Source organism: Hibiscus syriacus, unplaced genomic scaffold, assembly GCF_006381635.1.
Source record: "Hibiscus syriacus cultivar Baekdansim isolate YM2019G1 unplaced genomic scaffold, ASM638163v2 tig00110895_pilon, whole genome shotgun sequence".
Taxonomy (NCBI): Eukaryota; Viridiplantae; Streptophyta; class Magnoliopsida; order Malvales; family Malvaceae; genus Hibiscus; species Hibiscus syriacus.
The window spans coordinates 4,576,720-4,600,168 of NW_024062903.1; the positions used below are offsets into that span (position 1 = coordinate 4,576,720).

A 23,449-nucleotide genomic window follows, 5' to 3' on the forward strand; every position below is an offset into this window, starting at 1 on the left:
CCCATCTGAAGAAGGAAGAAGAAGTTCATAATGAGAAGAATTTGTTCAACCTTTTTTCTGAATTCATCAAATTGATGGATTATCTTTTCCAGAGAAGGTTCATAATGAGAAGAACCCATCTGAAGAAGGAAGAAGAAGTTCATAATGAGAAGAATTTGTTCAACCTTTTTTCTGAATTCATCAAATTGATGGATTATCTTTTCCAGAGAAGGTTCATAATGAGAAGAACCCATCTGAAGAAGGAAGAAGAAGTTCATAATGAGAAGAACTTGTTCAATCTTTTGCTTGAATTCATCATTGGATGGATCAATATTGCCAGGTAGAGTTCATAATGAGAAGAACTCGTCATCTGAAGAAAGAAGAAGAAGTTCATAATGAGAAGAACTTGTTCAATCTTTTGCTTGAATTCATCATTTGATGGATCATCATCCCCAGCAGAAAGTTCATAATGAGAAGAACTCATCTGAAGAAAGAGAAGAATTTATTCAATATCTCCATTATAATCAAGTGAAGTCAAAATGGATAAAATTTTTTTTTATCTTTTCATCTTTTCCCTATTCTTGTTAACACAAGAATGAGCAAAGAGGGGCAGCTGAAGATATTAATTTTTTATCCATATTATTATTAATATTATTATTATTATTATTATTACTATTATTATTATTACTATTATTATTATTATTATTATTATTATTATCATTATTATTATTATTAAAATATATTAAACATATATATATAAATAATAATTACAGACCAATTACAACTGGACCGGCCCAGTTACAAACAAACCAGAACCGGTCCAAATCAAACCAGAAACCCTAAACATTTGGGTTTCCAGTTAGGGTTTCCTAACCCTAATCTAAACCAGCCGCCTTGGCTTGCTGCCGTTGGATCTGGCAAGATCCAACGGTCCAGATGGCTCCAGAGGGAAACCCTAGGGTTTGATACCCTAGGGCCACGCGGCGCCGCCCCCGTTTCCACGCGGCTGCCGACACTGTCTCGCCGCCTCCGCCGCTGCCACGTACCAACCGAAGACTCCAGAAGCTAGAACACCAGCCGTCCACGCCATAGCTACGGGGTGAGTCACCACTGGTAGTCCGGTGACTCACCGAGAGCCCTTCTTCGGACCGGTCCGACAGCTACAACGGTGGTGGCTATAAAAGCCACCACCCGAACCTGAAAAAAAAAAAGAGACAGAAACAGAGACAGAAACGGAGACAGAACCAGAGAAAAAGAAAAAAAACAGAGAAAGAGAAAAAAAAAACAAACAACTAAACCAACGATCTCAGTCAGCATCAACGCAGCAAGGAAAAAAGAGAGAAGAGAGGAAAGAAGCTTACCCTATCATCGGAGAACCCCAACCGTCGCCGGATACAACAAAAACCGAAGGTATATTTGTAGATCTGCTCCTATTGGGAGCTTTTTAAGGAAAAAGAACACCGGAAACGGTTTTAGACCGTCCCGATCTATATTCTGGTAGATTTTTGTAATTTCCGGCCACCATTAACGGTGGCCGGCAGCGGTGGTCGGAGCCAATAGCGGTGGCTGACCGGGAAGGCTTCTCTCAGTTTAGAGAGAAGCCAGAGAATTCTTCTCTCTGTTTGAGAGAAAGAAAAAAAGAAAAAGAAGAAATGAGATAGCTGGCCCTTCGGGCCAGCCGGTTTTGGACCATATATAGTCCTTCCCGAACGACGTCATTTCGGGAAGGACTATGTGTGTAATTATAAAATAGTTAAACCCCGTCCGCAGTCCTCTGAAATTGTAAACATTACATTTTAGTCACTAAATTGAATTTATAATATTTTTAATTCAGTCTTCAAATTTTAATTTTATTTATTTTAGTCCTTTTTATTAAAATAATATATTTAGGATAAATAATAGATTTAATCCCTCAATTTTAATAAATAATATTTTAATCCTTAGTTTATATTTTTAATTTATTTTATTATAATATCTGAATTTTAGATAATTTTATTTTAGTCACTAAATTAATAAAATAAAGAAATAGCATGTTTAATCCCTAATACTTTGATTAATATTGAATTAAGTTTTTAATTTTACTATAATTTAGTAATTTAATTTATAAGTTTTCATTTATTTTATTGTTTTTAAAATATATTGTTTTAGTGGTATTTTTATTGTTTTAATTTTATTTGTTTATATTTTTAAATATTTTTATGTATTCATAAATATATATACAATAAATCTGGAATAAATTTTTTAATGTTTATTTTTAATATCAAAGAAAAGGACAGTCTTAATACAACTGGATGTCCTATTCTGATATTTTTTAAACAATATTATTTAAATTAATATTTATCAATATCAAAGAAAAGAGCTGTCTTAAGGCACCTAGAAGTTCTTTTCTGATATTTTAAATAAATAAATATTTTTTTTATATAATTTTGAAATAATAGGATTATAAATTAAATATATTTTTGAATTTTTAAAATTTTAATAATAGAGACAATTTATAATTAAAAAGTACCAATTTTGGGCGTTGTAGGGGTGCTAATCCTTCCCTAAACGTAACCGACCACGAATCCCTTTTTATTATTAAGAACGAATTTTTGGTTATAAAACGCAGATCAGTTCATTTTTTTTAATTGATGTTTTTTTAAAACTCTTTTAAAAGAAAAATTTTTAGGTATTCGACCTACCTGATCCAAAAGGTCGATGGCGACTCACAAATTATTTTCAAAATTATTTATTCACATCAATTTCCCCGCCAAATTTAATATTTCGTGCCCGGACGAAAACCGGTTACGACAACAGGGTTTTTAGATCGTGTAAGGCCAATCTAATATTGTTACAGGAGACAAAGGTTTCTGAGTTGAGTGGGTGTGCTTAGAAGACTATTGGGGAATTTTGTTAATGAAGTTGTATTCTCACCTGCTGAAGGTGCATCTGGAGGGTTGATTTCATTATGGGATAAGGACTTGTTCGAAGTCAGTGATTGTTCTATTCATAGAAGAGTGGTAGCTATCAAAGGGCGTTGGGTTTCTTCGAATAGGGAGATTGGGAATATTAACGTTTATGGGCCTAACGTGCAAGGGGATAGAAGAGAATTTTTTGTGCTCTTAGAGTCAATTATTTCTAATTGGGACATACCGGTGATTATAGGGAGTGACTTTAATTCTGTTAGGAAGAAGTCTGAAAGGATAGGAGCTCAGGATTATGAGTCTGCTTCGAGGATGTTTGAGGATTTCATCAATCCATGTGACCTGATTGAGGTGCCTAATCAGGGTAGTGTGTTCACTTGGTTCAGGGGTGGTGGAAGTGTTGCTGCTAGTAGGCTAGACAGATTCTTGATATCCACTAAAATTTTTAGTTCGTGGCCCCAGTTGGTTCAATGTCCTCTGCCTAAGGGGTTATCCGATCACAAGCCGATTATTTTGAAAGAGAAGAGGCTGCACAAGTTTTTTCGACCGTTTAAATGGTTTAATCATTGGTCAGAAGACTCTATTTTGGTTCAAAGCATCAGTGATTTATGCATGGATAATTATGGGAGTGGTATAAACAATATGTTGACGCTCGTGAAAAATGCGACCAAGAACAGAGAGAGAGAATTTCAGGAGTTGAATCCCGAATCGGCAGAAGAGATGGGTAAAACGATCGATCAGTTAGAAGAGAGATGACTGTCGGACCCTTATAATTCTCAGTTACAGGTGGAGATTTCCTCGATGAAGGCTAGATTGTGGACTATAGTTAGGAAGGAAGAACGTGACTGGTTGCAAAAATCTAGGTTGAGATGGTTCAATGAAGGTGATAGAAATACGAAATTTTTTCATCTCTCAGCCATTTCTAGGGGTCGAAAAAAATCAGATTTCAAAGCTGAAGTTTCAGAATACTACATTCAAAAACCAGGGCAGCATTCAACAAGCTTTTGTCAATTATTTTGCTGATGCTTATAATGTGGTGTCGACTATTCCATTGAAGAAATTTGATATCCCTTTTAAGAGAGTTAATGTTGTATCCAGACGGTCCATTGAGAGTCCTTTTTCGGAAGATGAGGTTTGGCATGTTATTTATTCTTCTGACGGATCAAGAGCACCTGGTCCCGATGGTTTTAGCTTGGATTTTTTCAAGAAATTTTGGCATCTTATTAAAGGCGAAGTTATGAATTTTATGGAGGATTTTTATTGGGGTAGAGTGGTGGATTTCTCTTTTAATAAATCTTTCATCGCCCTTATTCCAAAGAAAGCAGAGGCTTCTTCCCCGAAGGACTACATACCAATTTCCTTGGTTAGCAGTTTGTATAAGATTGTTGCTTGAGTCATGGCGTAGAGATTGAGAAGTTGTCTAGGCAATGTGATTGGCGAGAATCAGTTCGCTTTCATTGCCGGAAAGAATATTGTCGATTGCAGTTTAATTGCAAATGAAGTTATTGATGGGTTATCTAAGAGCAAGAAAGAAGCTGTGTTGATCAAAGCTGATTTTAGTAAAGCGCATAATACAGTGGACTGGCATTTTTTAAACTTGATTCTCAAGAAAATGAGATTCGGTAGAAGATGGAGAAATTGGGTTCAATTTTGTATTTCTACGCCTTCTATTGCTATCCTTGTTAATGGTTGTCCGTCAAAATATTTCTCCATAAAGAGGGGTCTCAGACAAGGTTGTCCGTTATCGCCTATGCTCTTTAATATTGTTGGTGAGGCGCTCAGTGGTATGGTAAATAAGGTTGTTTCTTTGGGAATTTGTCGTGGAGTGGCTGTTGGATCTGGTGATCTTTCTTTATCTCACATTCAATTTGCTGACGATCTGCTTATTTTTTCTGAACCAAATGCAACGTCAATATCTAATTTCTACCGCCTGCTAAAATTATTCGAAGTGGCTGTTGGTTTGAAGCTGAATTTGAGCAAAACAAAGCTTTTTGGTATCAATTTGGAAGGTGGTACAGTAAGGAGGTGGGCAGACCTTATTCATTGTGGATGGGGAGAGCTTCCGACGACGTATTTGGGTTTGCCATTAGGACATCTTAGAAATTCTAAGTCTCTTTGGCAGCCCATTTTGGATAAAGTCAAGAATCGGCTCCAAAGTTGGAAAGGCAAACTGCTTTCATTTGGTGGAAGGTTAACTCTCATCAAATCTGTTCTAGTTAATTTGCCTGTTTATTACATGTTAATTTTCTCTATGCCCAAGTCTATTGCTGATCAGATTAATAGATACATAGCGAATTTCGTTTGGAATGTTAAGTCTGATAGAAGTATTATTGGATAAAATGGGATAACATTTGCAAACCAAAATCTCATGGGGGGCTGGGTATTTTTGATGTTCAAATCAGGAATCGTTCATTTCTTAACAAATGGATTTGGAGGTTTACTGTGGAAAGTGATAGTTTATGGAGGAAAGTAGTGACATCCAAGTATTATTATGACCAGGATGTAATTATTCCTTCAGCAGTTAATATTAGAAATTCTTCATGGGTGTGGAGTAATATAGTGAATTCGACTGGGTCTTTAGAGGCTGCTTTTATTGGTGATTTGCGGTGCATTATGGGTGATGGAAATAATATTGATTTCTGGCCGGATTATTGGTCAGAAAAACCTTCTCTAAAATCTTCTTTTCTGAGAATTTTCAGTTTAGCGGTTATTAAATGCGGTAAGATTAAGGACTTCGGTTGCTGGGTGCAGGGTAGATGGGATTGAAGGATTGTCTTGAGGAGATCTTTATTCGAATGGGAAATCTCTTTATGGAACGAGTTCATGCAGGTCTTAGATAGAGCGGTTAGTACTGTCTAAGGTCTTGATAGAGTAATCTGGTCTGGGGCGTAGAATGGGATTTATAATACGAGAGTTTTCTGTTTCAATGTGGCTGCAGGAGGTAATGTAGTTGACCCAATTTGGAGGTTAGTCTGGTTTAAATTTGTTCCGCCTAAAGTTTCTGTATTTGTGTGGAGAGCAGTGCACCTTAGATTGCCAGTTATGACTGAGTTGAATAAAAGAGGGGTCAACTGTAGTGATCAGATGTGCTGCCTGTTTTGCTTAAAAGAGCTGGAAGATATCAACCATGTCCTTTGTCACTGTGCTGTAGTTTGGGAAGTTTGGCTTCGATGGTGTAATGTGTGGAGTACCAACTTGGTGATTCCCAAAAATGTTAGTCAATTATTAGAAGTCTGGTTCGCTCAGAGTATTAGGAGGTGTGGGGGGGCGCTTTGGTGTATTGGTTTTTTCGGATTGATTTGGACTATCTGGTTATGCAGAAACAAAACTAGATTTAACAGATCTTCATTTTTGGCAGAACAGATTTTTTACAAAGCTTCGCTTCAGATAGGAATCTGGGCACATTATTTATGGTCATCGTTGGTTCCAGTGGTGAATGATTTTGTGAGGAATCCGGAAGCTATTTGTCAAGGTGTCTTTTTAAGGTTATCCTCAATGCATTATTTCAGGTTGTAAGACGTTCGGGCCGTGAATGGTGGCAGTAGTTGATTCGTATGTTCCTTGTCTGTTACTGCGACAGGATGCTGCCGATTGGTCCTTATGTTTCATGTTTCATTTTTCTGTTGTTCAAATTCTTTTTGGTTCTGTGGTGGCATCATAGCTGAGTTGTCTTTGTCACTACGTTCTGTTGGTCTGGAATCGGGAACATGCTCAATCAGAATGTTCCTAGGCAGTCATGTTTTCTTCTCTTATCCTGGTTACTATTCAGTACTCTTGGTTACTCCATTAGCTGTTCAAAAGCAATGCAGCTCGTTATTTTCTTGTTCAAAGTCTAAAGTCTGTATTGTTAAAGGCTTTTCTCCTCTTCCTGGATGGTTTCATGAAAGGTGTCGTATTTAAGGTGAAGGAGTAGTGTATCAATGGTTACTATGCGATAGACTTTGGTTCATTTTATTTGTTGCCTAGGCTGATGCTTTCCTTGTTTCTGTTTGGGTGTGCGTCGTTTCTTCGGTATTTCTATAGGCGTGGTTCATTCTTGTTAGTTTTTGCTTGGTTCGTGTTGCCGTAGTAGTGTGATCGGATATAGTTATGTGTTTATGGAATCGGTTGTAAACTATTTCCATCCCAAGGACACTCTTTTTCCTCTATTTAGGTGTAAGGAGGTTTTTTAATGAGGTCATTGGGATGTTTCTTTGTGTTTTCTTCATTACAAGGAATCCTTTATTTTCAAAAAAATTCTTTGATTTTGCTGTTGTGTCACCTTTGGGCTAATATCTCTTTTACGATAACCCAATAGTGATTTAAGGCCTAAGATTTAAATTTCAAAGCAAAATTTGTTTGATCTCCATTTTGGGAAAAAGGTTATGCGCGGCCAAATTGGCCTTAGGGCAACCGGCTAAATTATTTAACCATTTAGGGCATCTAAACATTTAATTTGGGATCTATAGTAAATTAAACAGTCCTTATAGAACTCGTCACGCCGACGTGACGAATTCAATGTGAAATAAATTTTTAATGGGCTGTGTCAAGTGGACCCTACACCCGGAATTAAAATATATATCTTGAGGGACTCGTCACGCCCAATTAAAAATATTTTTTTAATTTTTTTTAAAAAATTAAAAAATTTAATATTTTAAAAGAAAATTTAAAAATTAATATTTTATCTCCATCGTGACGAGTTCCAACGACTCTAATTTTGACTTTTTTGACCATTTTAAACGGTCGATTTTTTTAAAAAATTTCAATGGAACTCGTCACGTCGGGGTGATGAGTTCCAATGACTATTTTCAGTTTTAAAAAACTAGTTGTTCGGTAGGGTAGTATAAATAGAGGTTTGGGTTTGATAGATTTTTTACTTGTAATCAAACATTCTACTGAGAGCAAAAACTTTTGTGCTGAAGAATTTGTGTTGAAATGGCATCAAGAGATGAAATGTTATGTCTTGATGAAATTCATATTTCGTCAATCGAGTTGACAACGGTAAGTTTAATTTGTTTTATTTCATTTTAGTTTAGACAAAATTATAGTATTAATAATAATTATTTTATGTAATTGTATTAAATAATTTATTTTCAAATTGTACTGAGAAGAACGAACCATTCGTCATCGAGGGATGACGAATGAAGAGCCACATCAGCGGATGGTGATATATCTTTCACAATCTGGATTATATGGAGCGACATTTCTTCACGGATTTAAGGTGTTACCGACACTGATATCGACGTTGATTGAGCGTTGGAGGACCGAAGCCCATACGTTTCACTTACCTTGTGGTGAAGTGACGATAACTTTGGAAGATGTCGCGTATCAACTTGGCGTTCCGATTAATGGTATTCCATTGATGCTTCGCAACACTTATAAGGTAAATATTCTTATTTCAAATTTATTGGAAAATGAGACTCCAACCGATGTCATTGATGGGTTGCGGGTACGGATGACGTGGTTGGAAAGCGAATTTAGAGTAGATGAACAATCAACGGAGCAAGAGGTGATATATGTAGCTCGAGCATATCTTTTGTCGTTAATTGGAGGGATCTTGCTACCGGATAAATCGGGCAATTTGGTGCACACCCAATATCTTTCGATAATGGAGGATTTCGCTGTTTGTCGCCAATATAGTTAGGGTTATGCAATTTTGGCGTTTTTCTATCGTAAACTATGTAAGGCAACCGTAGTCGTTAGAGGAAAAAACGGATGTAGTGGGTTGTTTAGTTTTGCTCCAATCATGGTTGTGGTATCATCTCCCGTTTATGACGCCTATTACATCCGTTCCTATGGAGTTTCCTCTCGCCGCAAGTTAAATTCATATATTTAAAGTTTTCATATTTTATAATATTTATTCAAATATTTTAAAAATGACAATAAATTTTCTATTCTAATGCGGTTTGCATCCAAAATGAAGGTTGTTGTCTTTCAAAGTTAAACCCGTTGTCTTTAAATCCAAAATGAAGCTCGTACACAAACTGAAAGTATTTGTTCTTATCTCTTGGGCGAATACATTACCATTGATTTGACTCTATTGCTTGTGCTTTTGGTCTTGAAAACACTGGGATTGATAATGAGCGAGATACCGTCCTTTCTTCCTTAGAAGTAGGAAAGAGCGCTAGTATCCTTAACTTCCACGAGCGATTTCTTATTGGAAAATAAGAGCAGGCATTTTTTGAATCTCATACTGCTGAGAACACCAACCTATATTACTTAAGTTGAGGCGGAAGTGTAGTACACACTATTGTTACCTAAATCATACTATTAAGTGTCTGTGTACGCAGGGCAGTATACATAAGACCTAACTTATTGCTCGTGTAAACAACTTTGAAATGATTATAGACTTTTTATTGGACAATTCCAAGTTAGAAGAAATAGGGCATATTTTTCTTGGACAGAAATTGGGCATCAATGAACCTAGAGAGTTATATCATGAAGCCACTACAGTTCAAAAGTGACCCTGTAACATGCAATCTCTAAATAAGAGGATTCATCGCTGTGAGTGGTATCCTTGTTAGAGTATCTGTGGGCATGAAAAAAAAAGATGTTTTACTTGTACTCTCTAAATGTATATCCTTTGTATTTCTTAGACAACTTAATATAATTTGGTGGTGCTTAATCAGAATGGCTTTTGCTCATGATAGTATTATTGGCCCGTCTGATTCAAGTCGCCTGCTGTCCCCCTACCTGTTATGTTGTTGAGACTGTTATTTTTTTATTTTATTTCTACTGGTCTTAATGAACCATGCCCTTTTTTTGTTTAAGCCTTTTCTCAGCTATATGCATGGCAACTTTATCTTGTGGTTTGTTTTTACTTACTTTAGAACTGTTAAATTAGTGTTCAATTATTTTATTGTGATGACAAACAATTGTTCTTGTTAAATATTACTATTTTCTAATATTAAAATGTTTGTTAAATTACCTATGTTCATTTACCTGTAATGATGCATGTTCTACTTTCTGTAAAATATTAGCCAAGACAATAGAAATATATCAGTGTGAAGAGGCTGTCTGAAGAAGAATCTGCAAAGTTCAAGGGTAATTCTTTTGCAGTTACGATATTTATGCTTATATAGTGTAAGATGCAAAAAGTATATATATATATATATATATATATATATAGTAGTATCTTTTTTGGTACTGTGAAATCATATTTATACCTGAATAAAATTCTATTGCAGGGAATTGAGGGCTAAGGGTTGGAATGTTAATGCACGAATTAGGATGGACATGGAGATGGAGAGTTGGGTTTTAGAGTGTAACAGATTGTTGTATACAATCAACTAGCGTCGAGTCTGGTGAAGAAGAGTTCGAATTGCTTGGTCACCAGACAGAAGTTCTTTGGAACATCTTCGATTCACTGTTGTTTTGGGAATCATCTATTCGTAGAAGTTATCTACCTCTTGAATTTGGCTGATGGTTCCTTATGCTGCAATGTTGTGTTATATATGTCAGTAGCTCATTCATATTGTACGAACGGTTTCCTTGTCTCCAAGAGCTGGCTAGATAGTGTTCATTTATTGCTTTGTAATGTCAAGTGTGGATAAAAAGATGCTGTTCATGCTAGCTTTAATGTCATTTCCCGGTGACAAACTTTTCAACTTGTTTTTCACTGTTTGCGTCTCTCTGCATCTCTTCTCAATAATGGACTAATGACACAAGATTTCCATTATGTTTCGACTACTCGTTTTTGCCGGAAAACGTTAGTTTTTATCTTATCTGAACAAACTCAAACTTCTCTTTATTGAAACAGGTAAGGCAATGGATTGTCAATGCTATTTTCAATAGTCGAGATATTCGACGGAAACAATTTGCTAATCTTTTAACTGCTTTTTCTGAACCGATCTAGCGGAAAGATCCGCCGCGCTGCACTGTCGTCCAGACGATGTTGGAATGGGAGGTTGCTAATGAAGAACAGATTCTGTGTTTTCTTTCACTTATTCAGGCATTGTTTTCTGGATGTAAAACTTTAGGACAAAGTGAGCTTCCTTTGTTATGTTCATGCAGCACATGTATACGTGTTTAAAATTCGATCAATGTATTTTAACTATGCTCTACATTAAATCAAAGTTAATATTTAATATTCAAGCTAACAGAATGACCTAATTGAAATGGTGTTGATATTTTTAAGACACAATTAAAATATTTTAAAATCTGGAGACGAATTTAAAATATAAGACATAGTTTTAGGACTTCATGGTTTATAGAAAAAGATAAAAGAACCAAAGATGTATGGTTATCTCATCGGTTAACTTTGTCTTCATTCATGATGGAAACAAGTAACCTCCTTGAACGCATTAGCCTCCAAAAATCGAAGCTTTTTGTCATCAACACACTATCGAGAAAATCTCAAAAAAAAAAAATCTTAAACACTAATATTTTTAATATATTTTTACCATAAATTATGTAAAATTTAATATTAATTAAAATTAAAATAATATATGATATATTTAAATACTCAAGTAATATATTATCAACATATAGAATTTTTATATAAATAATTTTTATTTAAATATTTAGAATTTTACTTGTTAAAAATATAGAACAAGGACAATTTGGTAAAATATACATTCCAGTAATCTTTTATTCCTTCAACCAAACACGATAATCTTACATTCATGCCAAATCAATCAAACACAGTAATGTAACATTCCTAGTAATCCTATTCCCTGGTAATCTTTTATTCCCACTGGTAATCTTACATTCCGTGAACCAAACGCACCCTTAGAGTCAATGAAATTTCCATTAAATTTTAAAAAAATCCGACCGTTTACCAACAGTAAAAAATGTCAAAATTATAGCCGTTGAAATTTGTCACGCCGGAGTGACGAGTTCTATGGAGATAAAATATTATTTTTGTAATTTTCTTTTAAAAATTTATGTTTTTAATTGCGTGACGAGTCTCTCAAGATATATATTTTTATTCCGGGTGTGGGGCCCATCTGACACGACCCATTAAAAAATTATATCCTATGAAACTCGTCACGCCAGCGTGACAAGTTCCATAGGGACTGTTCAATTTGTCGTATATCCCAAATTAAATTTTTGGGTGCCCTAATGGGCTAAATAATTTAGTCGGTTGCCCTAATGAGCCATTTTGGCCAGTTAAGGCCTAATTCTAACATGTATTAATTTTGCTTATGAATATTTTATGCTACGTATTTAATTTAATTGAATTTATTTTATTGTAAATTCAAATTGGTTTTTATTTATTTTTATCATGTATAGTTTTTAATTTATGAATTAATGATTAAGAAATTCTAGAGAAATGGTTACAGATTTTAAGTTTTCGATTTCTAATAATATCGTTTAGACAACCTTATTATGAGTTACTTCGAAAACTATGACGTGAATAGAAAATTCAGTTTTGATTTTTAACTATTATGGATTATAGAATATATATTTGGCATTGATATATTCAATCCAGATTGATGAAAGATTTAATTTAGTATGTATTTTGATTTTAACTTTTGGTTAAATATTTTTAATTCGGTTTCTCTTTGGTAATTTATGAAGTTATAAATTAAATGCATGTTTAAAGAATTCTTCAAAAACAATTAAAGACTTGAGTTTTCAATTTTTTTATACCATCATTTATGTGACTTTATTTTGGGTTATTTCAGAAACTGTAATGTAATCAGAAATTTCATTTTTGATCTTTGATTGTTATAGAAATATTAAATTTGAATATTGATATTTATTTTGAGATGACTTAATTAAAACAATAAGTCATTAAAGTGACCTCATTTATGTAAAATATTTGATTTTTAAAATATAAATGTTATGTACATGTAACTTAGGATATGTTAGTATTGATCGGCCCAAAGGAACATGTACAATTTTGCTAATAAGCATGTGATAATTATGTGTGAGTAATAAATCGACTCAAATGAATGATTTTGCTTGATATGTTCTTATTATCAATATTTGATTACAACGTTCACTTAAGGTGATTATTTTGTCTAAAGATAACATATTAATGAAGTATTTGATATCTTGAGATGAGGTTTAAGTAAGTGTATTCAAATTTATTATTATTGTAGTTATTTTTTAATTTAATTGAAAGATCAAATTATGAGAAATTGATTGGTTGACAATATTTGTATGATTTCAATTATGTTGTTAGTGCAATATATGTATATATATTCAATTCAATTTGATTAAAATTTCAATTTTGTTAGTTATTATAATATATATATATTAAAACAAATTAATTCATAATTTGGTTATGTCTAATATTTTGATAGATTAGTTGAAACAAAATATTGCCAAAGTAACCTCTTTTGTGTAGACTAAGTTATTCGAAATGTCAAGATGATTATATGTTTTTTGTAATTCACGCGTTTATTAATTAGCCCAAAGGACAGTTAATATTTGGCCAAATTTCAAGCGACACTTGTGGTAATAATATGTGACAATTATAAAGTATTTTATGCGAGTATTACATTAGTCCAAAGATTAGTCTATTGTTCGACATAACTTATTGTTAATGTTTGATTACTACAAGAGTATCATTTACTGTTAATATTATTGTCCAAAGACTTGATATCGATGTAGTGTTTGACATCTTGAGATGAGAATTAACCATTATTTTTTGAATTTATTTATTTACTTAAGAATTTAAATGTGAACTTAAATTTTATTTATGTTTAATACTATATTTAGCTAATTATTTATTTATTGCTATCACAATATCTCCTAAGATACATTTTATACACATGCTTAGGAAAACGAATCTCAAGGAATAGAAAAATGCACTTACATAAAGTTTTAGTTGTATGAACATAGACTTTGCACTAAGAAAAGAATAATTTCCACCTCTCATGGGGGATAAGATCCTTACTTGGTATAAGGAATTTTGACAGATGAAATTGAGTCTATTGGTCACGAAACACAACATTTTAGAAGCCTTTAGGGACACAATCTAGAAAGATTACTTAATCTAATGGTTTCCTTGAAGAAATTGAGAAATATTTTCCTAAAAAAATAATAAGGTTAAATGGAACCACTTTTGATTTCTTTGATGTATATTAAGTATAAGGTGTATATTAAGTACAAGGGTCAAGGAGATGTGATGTGGTATATTATGGATATGTTTCATATTGTTTCAAGACTTAAGGAACTTAAGATCGAGTTTTTCTGAAGAATTACTTGTTCTTGTGATTTCAGTATCGCTTCCTATAGAGTTTAATTAACTCAAAGGGAGAAATGAACTCTAAATGAGTTCATTTTTCATTGTGTGCAAGAGGAAGAAAGGTTGAACATAATAAGTTTGAAAGTACTCACTTGAAAAGTGAATATAAAGATAAGGTCAAAAAAATCAAAATGTTGTCATTAAGGGTCCAATTCAAAAGAGACAACAATATGTTTCAAATGGTTGTTCTCTTTTGTAATAAGTTAGGACATTGAGGAGAAATTGAATTCTAAATCATTAAGCAATTACTTTGGTTATTCTGAGCTCTTTAGGGGTTATAAGTTTTATTATCTCATAATTAGGAATACTTTTAAGAGGAGATCTATAACTTTATTTTTTAGGGTGTTAAGTTTGGAGGGAGAAATAAGGTTGGGTATATTGCTTTTTGAGGTGGAATTGGATTATAAATCGATTCCTATTATCACTTTTAATGATATCCATGTATTCACACATTTTATTAATTGAGAAGTGAATCTAAAATCTCAACCAGATAATTAAGATGAGAAATTGTTCTGGAAGGACAAACTCAACAACCTTAAAGAACAAGTGTCATTAAGAAGATCCGCGAGATGAGAAAAATTCTATTTAAATGATTATCTAATCAACTTTTTTCATATCATAAAAGTTCTGACACTCAAAAGTGGATTAATGTCATGTAAGAAGACTAAGTTTTATACAAAAGAATAAAGTTTGAGAACTTGTCTCATTACCTGAAGGTGAAAAATTGATTGGTTGCAAATGAATACTTAAAACCAAGATGATGCAAATGGTAATATTGATAGGTTTAAGGCATGTCTTATAAAAGGATACACTCAGAAAGAAGACATTAATTTTGTAGAGACTTGATCTTTGGTTTCATTGAAAGACTCTTTCAGGATAATCATTATACTAATTGCTCATTTATGATCTTGAGTTAAATAAGTTAGATTTCAAAATTCTACCACATACATTGGTAATATAAATAGAAGATGATATGATTTGGTCGATCTCAATCTTTTAGATTCTCATGCACTCATGCAATCGCTGCATGTATGCAAGTTAATATTGACACATATTCTTATGATGATAACTATTATAGCTTGTACACTATGCGTAACATATAAATTTGTGAGTTTATGTATCTCCCAAACGATGCTTATTGGCCTTCAGACCTTATTTCTAAAGAATGGTTACCAAAATCATAATTGCGTAGGAAGTTGATAGGTCGACTTGAATCTACCTGAATTCATACATATAGATGATCCTCAAAGAGAGGAAGGTCAAATAAAGTTTTGTGGGCACTACAGAGGTGAAGGCTACAACACAAACCATTGTCAAAATCTTCTAAAATATCGAGTTCGATGATAAAACTATCATAAGTGTGTTTAGTTTATGTTATTAGTTGTACTTTTTAAACTGAGTTTATGTACTTCACTAAATTATTATCTTTCACTTCATATTTTTAGTTGTACTTTTTTAATTGTGTTTATGTATGTTCAACATCCTTCTATTTTATGTTTGTCTTTTTAAAATTATGAATTTTACATTTCCACTTTAATTCATTCTTTTTGTGTATATAATTGAAAACTATTTATAAACAACTTCACTCTATTTCTTACTACTTATCCTACCGTCAAAATCAACATTTTTTAAATAATTATTTTTATTTTTCCATCTATCTCTACAATTCTTTTATTAATCCAGATTGATAAGTCTTCATACTTGTTTTTTATCTTCTTCTTTTTCTTCTCAATTTTCCTACAATTATTTTTATTTTTTTCACTCACGACAATTTGTTTGCTTTGTCGGATTAGTAAGTCTTCATACTTGTCTTTCGTTTTCTTCTTATTATTCTCAATTTTCATTGACTTTTTCAACTTTTCTTTAGTTTCCTTCTTCTTCTTATCTTCCTCAACCATCGACATTATTTTCTGGTATATCAACTTATCATCTGAAGATAAGCTTGAATCCCAATCGTAGGAGTCAAAGTCGTCCAAATCATAAACACTGTTCGCTAAATCATACCCAATTTTTTCCCATTGATTCATGATTTGATTCTCAATATTTGTCTCTTTTCTCATATAAATATCATCAACTCACTCTTATTTATACAAAAAAATTCTAATATGGACGTTGGAATTCGTCACCCCGGAGTGACGAGTTCCATTTTCAATTTTCAAATTTTAAAAAAACTAACAGTCATATAATGAATATTCCATTTAAATATCCCTTGGAACTCCTCACCCCACGTGATGAGTTCCTCTTGTTTTTTTCTATAATACCAAAAAAATATTTTTTATTTACACATAAAAATTTAATATATTTTATTGAAACTCGTCACATGTGGGTGATTAGTTCCAAGGTAAATATTAAAAAAATTCAACCCCACGAGACCCACATACCTCGATCCATTAAAAATAAATTTCAATCAAGGTGACAAGTTTGACGAGTTTATACAACACAATTATATCATGTCACGTGATGATATTAGACTAATTTTAGCACTCACAATATTAGACTAATTTTTCCATCGTTATTTTTTCATATAATATGATGTACCACAATTATATCATGTCACGTGATGATATTTAAAAAAATAAAAAAAAAACCAAAAAATCATAATATTATTTTTAAATATTATACTTATAAAAATTAAAAAAATATATTTTTAAATTTTAAATATATGTTGAATATTTTAATTTATAAATATTTACAATTTATACATATATTAATTTTTAAATTCTATATTTTTAAATTTTAAATTTTTAAATAATTTATTTAAAAAAAAATTGTCAATGGTACTTTCTCATAGTGTCACATAATCTTAAACAATAAAGATAATAGTACAGATCCAAAGCAGGTACAACCAATAGTTTAGGTGTTTAATTCGATAAAAAAAATAATTCAGACATGTAACTCAAAAAATAGGTATAGGTTGAGGGCTTCTTATACAATTAAGTCAATTTCTTTCGGAACTCTTAGATTAGATACTAACCCTATATAATGTTGAGTTAATGGATCATTTCAACATTCTGTTAAAGGATTAATGATAATTAATAGACGAGTGATTAAAATATTACAAATTGATAATCTTAGTGATTATTGTATAATTTTCAATAGTTTGATAGCCAAAACACTAACTTATTAATAGTTGGATCTGCCCTTGATGAGGTTTATCCTTTTAAAATTATATTTCGACATTCTTTTATGAGAAAGCTTCCCAACTATATAATTAAATATCAATAAATAATACTAAATGAAAAGTTAAAAATGCTTGAATTAATTAATGTAATGCTGCTTGATCTGCTATAGTTTGGTTAGAATTAGATTTGAATTTAATTTTAGAAACTTGAAGTGACTCTCTTTTAATTTCTTCTTAAACAGAATTTATGGTGTTAGTTTGTTTTTTATGGAAATATCTTGTCTTTTAAAATGAATCCAACTACTAATTTGTTCTTCATTTAAATGTAATGATACCAAGAAGAAGAAAAAAGTCTATCATTTCAAAATAATACAGATTTGAACTTCAAAAAGATATTGCTAATTTGTTCTTAAAACAAATACGGTAGATACAATAAATTCTTGGATAAACTACATATTTAATCACCCAATTATTCTCGATGTTCAAAATTATCTAAAGTTACATTTGGGTTCCGTTCTGATCACTCGATTTCAAAATTAACAGAATGATGACATGCCATCATTGAAAAAAGTAAAAAATTACCATGTTAGCAGTTATGTCAGTTTCTTAACGGCAGATGATCAAAATAAAACTTTAAGTATGATTTTGAAAAAAATAATAGTTAGATGATCAAAGCATAACAACAAGAATAATTAAATGACTATCTACGTAGTTTTCCCTAAATTCTAACATACAATAAATTGGGCTTAGATAATGTTGATTTCTATTTTATGCAGATTCAGTCCAATTTTGAATTAAAATTTTAATAATAAAATTAATATTATTATTTAACTTTAATCATAAAAATATGTTTTTTATTAAATTGGACTAGATCAGATTTTAATGATCTCGGATAAAAAAATGTCAGATTTTATACGTCATAACTTTGACTACTGAAAGAGCTATGTTTACAACATTTTCGAGTCGAATTTCGAAAAAGAAATTACATGAAAATTTTAAATTTTATTTTAATGTAATCATAGGAACAATTTAAATTATTACCGAAAGAACAAATTTTATGGAAAAGTTATAAAAATTGGTAAAAGGCATATGACACTTTGTATTTTTGAAAAAAAAATCAATATGATGCTCGAATTACTTTTGTATTCAATGTGATTATCAAACTCAGAGACAAACCCAAAGTGACCCATTGACTAACGTTTTTCGTCGTTGATCGTTACGGTGCTGATGTGATAATTCACGATACTGACTTGATGATTCGTAGTGATGGGTGGCAGGACTTATTATGTTTTTAAAAAGAGTATTTTAAATTTTAAATTTTAAATATAAAAGTATTCAAATATTCAAAAAATAAATAAATATAAAAAAATACTAAAACTAAAAATTAAATTATTTAAAAAATAAATATATATTAAAAATGCTAAATATTTTTAAAAATTTTAAATATATATATGATAAAATATAATTTATTAAAAGATCTAAAATATTTTTAAAAACATATATTATCCACAATATATACATGTAATATATTAGTCATTCATCGACACTTATACAAATTACTCTAATTGAATTAGTCGAGACTTACAAATTTTATATATAAATATAGTTAGGAAACTATCATATGTTACGTACAACAATACACAAATCTAATCATATTTGAGACAATTTTTAAGCGCTACTTTATATACTTGCTTATTATACGATATGCAAGGGTTTACCGTTACGAATATTCCTTATAATTGTTCTAAGTATGATTAAATGTGTGTATTGATACAAAAAAATTACTAGGTTTCCTAATTATATTTAGATACAAAATTAGTAAGCCTTGACTAATCTAATAAGAATATTTTGTATAAGTGTTGATGAGATATGACTATATGTTACATGCATATATTATGAATAATATAACCTTTAAAATATTTTTAATATCTTTAATAATTTATAAGTTATCATTTTATATATTTTAATTTTTTAAAAAGAATTGATAGTATTTTTAATGTGTATATATATTTAATTTTTAATTTTTGGTATTTTTATATTTATTTTTAAAATTTTTATAATTGTATATTTAAATTTAAAATTTAAAATAATTTTTATTTTTTTAAAAAATTAAATAAGTTTGTGAACTTTAAAAAGATCAATTAAAAGAATCAATTTAACCTATCTGCCATGTCATCTGTCATATCATCATCCACAATGGATTGTCACACCAACACTGTGAACTGCAATCTCAACATAGTGAATTATCACATCAGTACCATAACGGTCAACAATAAAAAATTGGTCAAAGGGTAACATTGGATGCAAAAATAATTTAAGTGCCATATTGATATTTTTCAAAAATACAAGGGTACTTTCTGACTAATACTAAATTATAAGTTTATATTATAGGAAAAAATAAATAATATATAATAATTTCATGTATAATTAATGTTATTTTTTATTTTCTTTCAGTACAAAAATGTTTAGGTTAGGGTGGCTTCCCTAGTTCAGGGTCAGTGCATATCTAAGACTCAATTGAGATTTACATAGAATTTGCATATTGTCCACCGAGAATGAAGGTGGTAGGATTCGAATTTGAGCTTAATAAAATTAATGTTATTTTTTTTTATAAAATTTTAATATTATACTACTACTAATAATGGTAACAATTGAAGAGTTTAATTAATTAATTCGGACGGTGGTTGAACCAAATTAATCACAACTGAATTCACGTGATCTATCACAACAAAATTTCAAGAATATGATCACTAGATTTATTTAGTTTGCAGACCTTCGATTATTTATAATTACCCTATGCATGACACCATCAATTAGAGCCACTATAAATATTTCTTAGTCACGACTGAGAAGAAGATCCTCTCAATTTCTTTCTCCTTCACTCTTATATTCACTTTTTATATCTTCATCTCTCTCACAGAAAAAACCAGCCAACAACCCTCATTGCATCGACCATGATTCTCCGTTTAAACTAGAAAAGGTAGACCGCCAACTGTCAACACAATCCATTTATTCCCATCGATAAAACTAGTTATTTGAAAAACATTATGGAAATAGATAAAATTACATCTAATTAAAATATAAAAAACTAAATCCCATGTTTCAAATATGATTAAAGGATCAAAGTTAAAATTTAAGATTTTAAATTATTGGGTAATATGGACATAACTATTTTTCATAGATAATTATGTGATATATTAGTTGTAAAATGATATATATCTTTTAAAATATAAAATTTATTGAATAATTTCAATTGTAAGAAGTTTTATATTGTGTAAATGTTTCGAATTCGAACAATTATATTTATAGGATATATTTATAATAGAAGTAACTAAAAAAAACTTTGAATAAATACTAGAGGAGAATACTTATAAACCTTTCTTGATTAGGTATGGAAATTTAATGAGAATTGAAGCCGGATCAGACTCTGAGTTCCGTTGAGTGAGGCCTATATAAATTTCTTTCACTTGAAAGCTTTTCCTAGGCATTCCCAACGGTTTCTCTCATTTTCTCCACTCCTATAGTCATATTCGTATCTGAAGCTATATATCTACAGTGATGAACCCAGACAAATATAACTTCAAACTCCAAGCTTTCAACTTCTTGTTAATGGTCATCATCTTAGCTTATTTCCCCACGTTTCTTATTCAAGGTTTGGTCCATGAAATCTTCAATCACTTAAAAACAATCACAGTATTCTCATTTTCTCTCGTTTTCTTGGCCATCCTTCACTTCAAAACCCGTCCTGCAAAAGTTTATCTGTTGAACTTCGCATGTTACAAGCCAAAACCAGATCAAAGCTGCAGCAAAGAACACACGCTGCTGCAATACCGAAGCATTGGGATTTTCAGCGAAGAAAGCCTAGCATTTCAAAAGAAGATCATAGAGAAATCAGGTTTAGGAGAAAAGACATACTTTCCCAAAGGTTTAATGACGGTTCCATTGGATACAGGGATTTCAGAGGCGATAAACGAAACGGAAGATGTTATATGTGGCGCCATTGATGAGGTTTTGAAGAAAACTGGGATTAAAAGTCGGGATATAGGGATTGTAGTGGTGAACAGCAGCTTGTTTAACCCAGTGCCGTCTTTGTCCGCCATGATTGTGAATAGGTTTAAGCTTAGAGACGATGTTCTGAGTTATAGCCTTGCTGGGATGGGTTGCAGTGCTGGAGTTATCGCCATTGATGTGCCAAACAACTGTTGCAGGTTTGCCATTACAAATTCCTTTCTAATTTAAAGAATGTTTTAGAAAGGATAAAATATGCTTGAGGTTCCTATACGCTTCCTACATTTGGAATTTAACCCCTTTTATTTTTCAAGAATTTATTCATCTACCTTTTGCATTTAAAAATTTAAATCTAATTATTAACTAGTTAAAAATTATTTTGCTAAATTTATGTTCATTATAATATTATTTTATTGTTAATTTGGTCTAAAAGACTCCCATTTGATCTCGAAATTTTAAAATTTTCTTAACTATTTACTACTCTATTTAATTTAACTAGGGATGATAATTTTGTCCAAATCTAACTCGGTTTGATCGAATTAGTTTTTTATTTTGAAATTTGATTCAGATTATCTATTTTTTAGGGTGTGATGGGATCAAGTTTGATTGGATTCGGGTTTAAGTTGAAAATAACCAAATATGACCCGATATTATTTAATATTATAATTATTTTTAAATATTTATGAATAATTATAATAATTTCTCTTTCTATTTTACTTTTCTCAATTAAGTCCCTATATTACCTAATAAAAATGATATATATATATATATAGGTATGGTCGGGCGTGAGTTGGTACAGATTTTAACCTAAAAGATTGAGTTGAATTTCAGGTTGGACAAGACTCTCTTAATCTCGGGTTAGAACAAATGTAGGTGGAAGGCTTTAATTTTCAAGCCAGGTTCTGAAAAATCTGACCTGACCCGACTCAAGCCGACACATTATCAACCTTATAAATAACCGAATTGAAATTCTGTAAAATTTTTATTAGGCCTTATAAAATATAATTGGTTTAATTTTGTAAAATAATATAATGGGTTAAATAAAATTTTTATTAGACCTTTATAACAATAAAAATTAATGTGAAAATAACCGAAAGCACTTGTGGTTTAATGTAGGTGCATCCAAGGACTTATGGATTAGTGTTGAGCACCGAAAACCTGACTCACAACCCATATTTTGGCAACAATCGGGCAATGCTACTTACCAACTGCCTATTCCGTGTGGGCGGAGCAGCCATCATTCTATCTAACCATCCATCGGATCGTCGTCGCTCCAAGTACGAGCTGCTTCACACCTTTCGCACCAATGTAGCCTCCAATGATGCCAGCTACAAATGCGTTCACCAAGAAGAAGATGAACAAGGCACCGTGGGCATCGCGCTCTCCAAAAATCTCATGGCGGTCGCCGGAGAAGCCTTGAAAAAGAACATCTCAACACTTGCTCCCTTCGTCCTTCCCTTATCACAACAGCTCCTTGTTGTTGCCTCTATGGTTGCAAAAAAATTCTTCAAAAAAAAAGTGTACATTCCAGATTTCAAGCTTGCATTCGAGCATTTCTGCATTCATGCGGGGGGGAAGACAGTGTTGGATGAGTTGCAGAAAAGCTTGAAACTTGGGGAACTGCAAATGGAGCCGTCGAGGATGACTCTTTACAGATTCGGCAACACTTCCAGCTCTTCATTGTGGTACGAACTGGCTTACTGCGAAGCAAAAGGAAGGGTCAACAATGGCGATAGGGTTTGGCAGATAGGGTTCGGATCAGGGTTCAAATGCAACAGTATGATTTGGAAAGCCTTGAAGAGGATCGATCCTTTAGTGGAGAAGAATCCATGGACGGATGAAATTCTTGATTTCCCTGTCTTGTCTCCACTAAATTAAACATGTTCAACTATATGTATGTTTCGGTTTCCTCCAAAAAAAAAAAACCTATAAAATATAAGAGAAATATAATCAGCTTCTACATATGGAGATAAACCATTGATTTTCATTTAAAACATTAGTTATACTTTTCAATCTGTGCCGGGGATTGGGAATTAGAGTACTCGTGTTGGTTTTTAAATTTTATCTGTCTATTTATTAGTGGATTCATTGAATTATTCGTAATTACACTTTGTTAGCCAACTAAATATTTTTTCTTAAACAGTACCAAGAATTACATGTTAACCTCTAAAGTGCTAAGCTGCTTATCCAACTGGAGCAGTCCTAGAATTTGATACGGGGGAACATCATAGCAGATTTCATGCAAATGCAAATCTCGAG

At 31.7% G+C, this 23,449-nt stretch overlaps 1 protein-coding gene and 1 pseudogene across 1 annotated transcript; both read left to right on the plus strand.

The window, feature by feature from the left end:
* Positions 1-1,562: 1,562 nt before the first annotated feature.
* Positions 1,563-23,247, plus strand: LOC120145979 (annotated as a pseudogene).
* Positions 7,996-8,505, plus strand: LOC120146067 (protein MAINTENANCE OF MERISTEMS-like). The gene has a single exon (XM_039159734.1). The coding sequence runs from the start codon at positions 7,996-7,998 to the stop codon at positions 8,503-8,505; it is 510 nt and encodes a 169-aa protein (XP_039015665.1).
* Positions 23,248-23,449: the final 202 nt, after the last annotated feature.

Excerpts from the sequence above, each read along its gene's own strand:
- LOC120146067 (XM_039159734.1), top strand. The coding sequence starts at position 7,996 with ATGACGAATGAAGAGCCACATCAGCGGATGGTGATATATCTTTCACAA.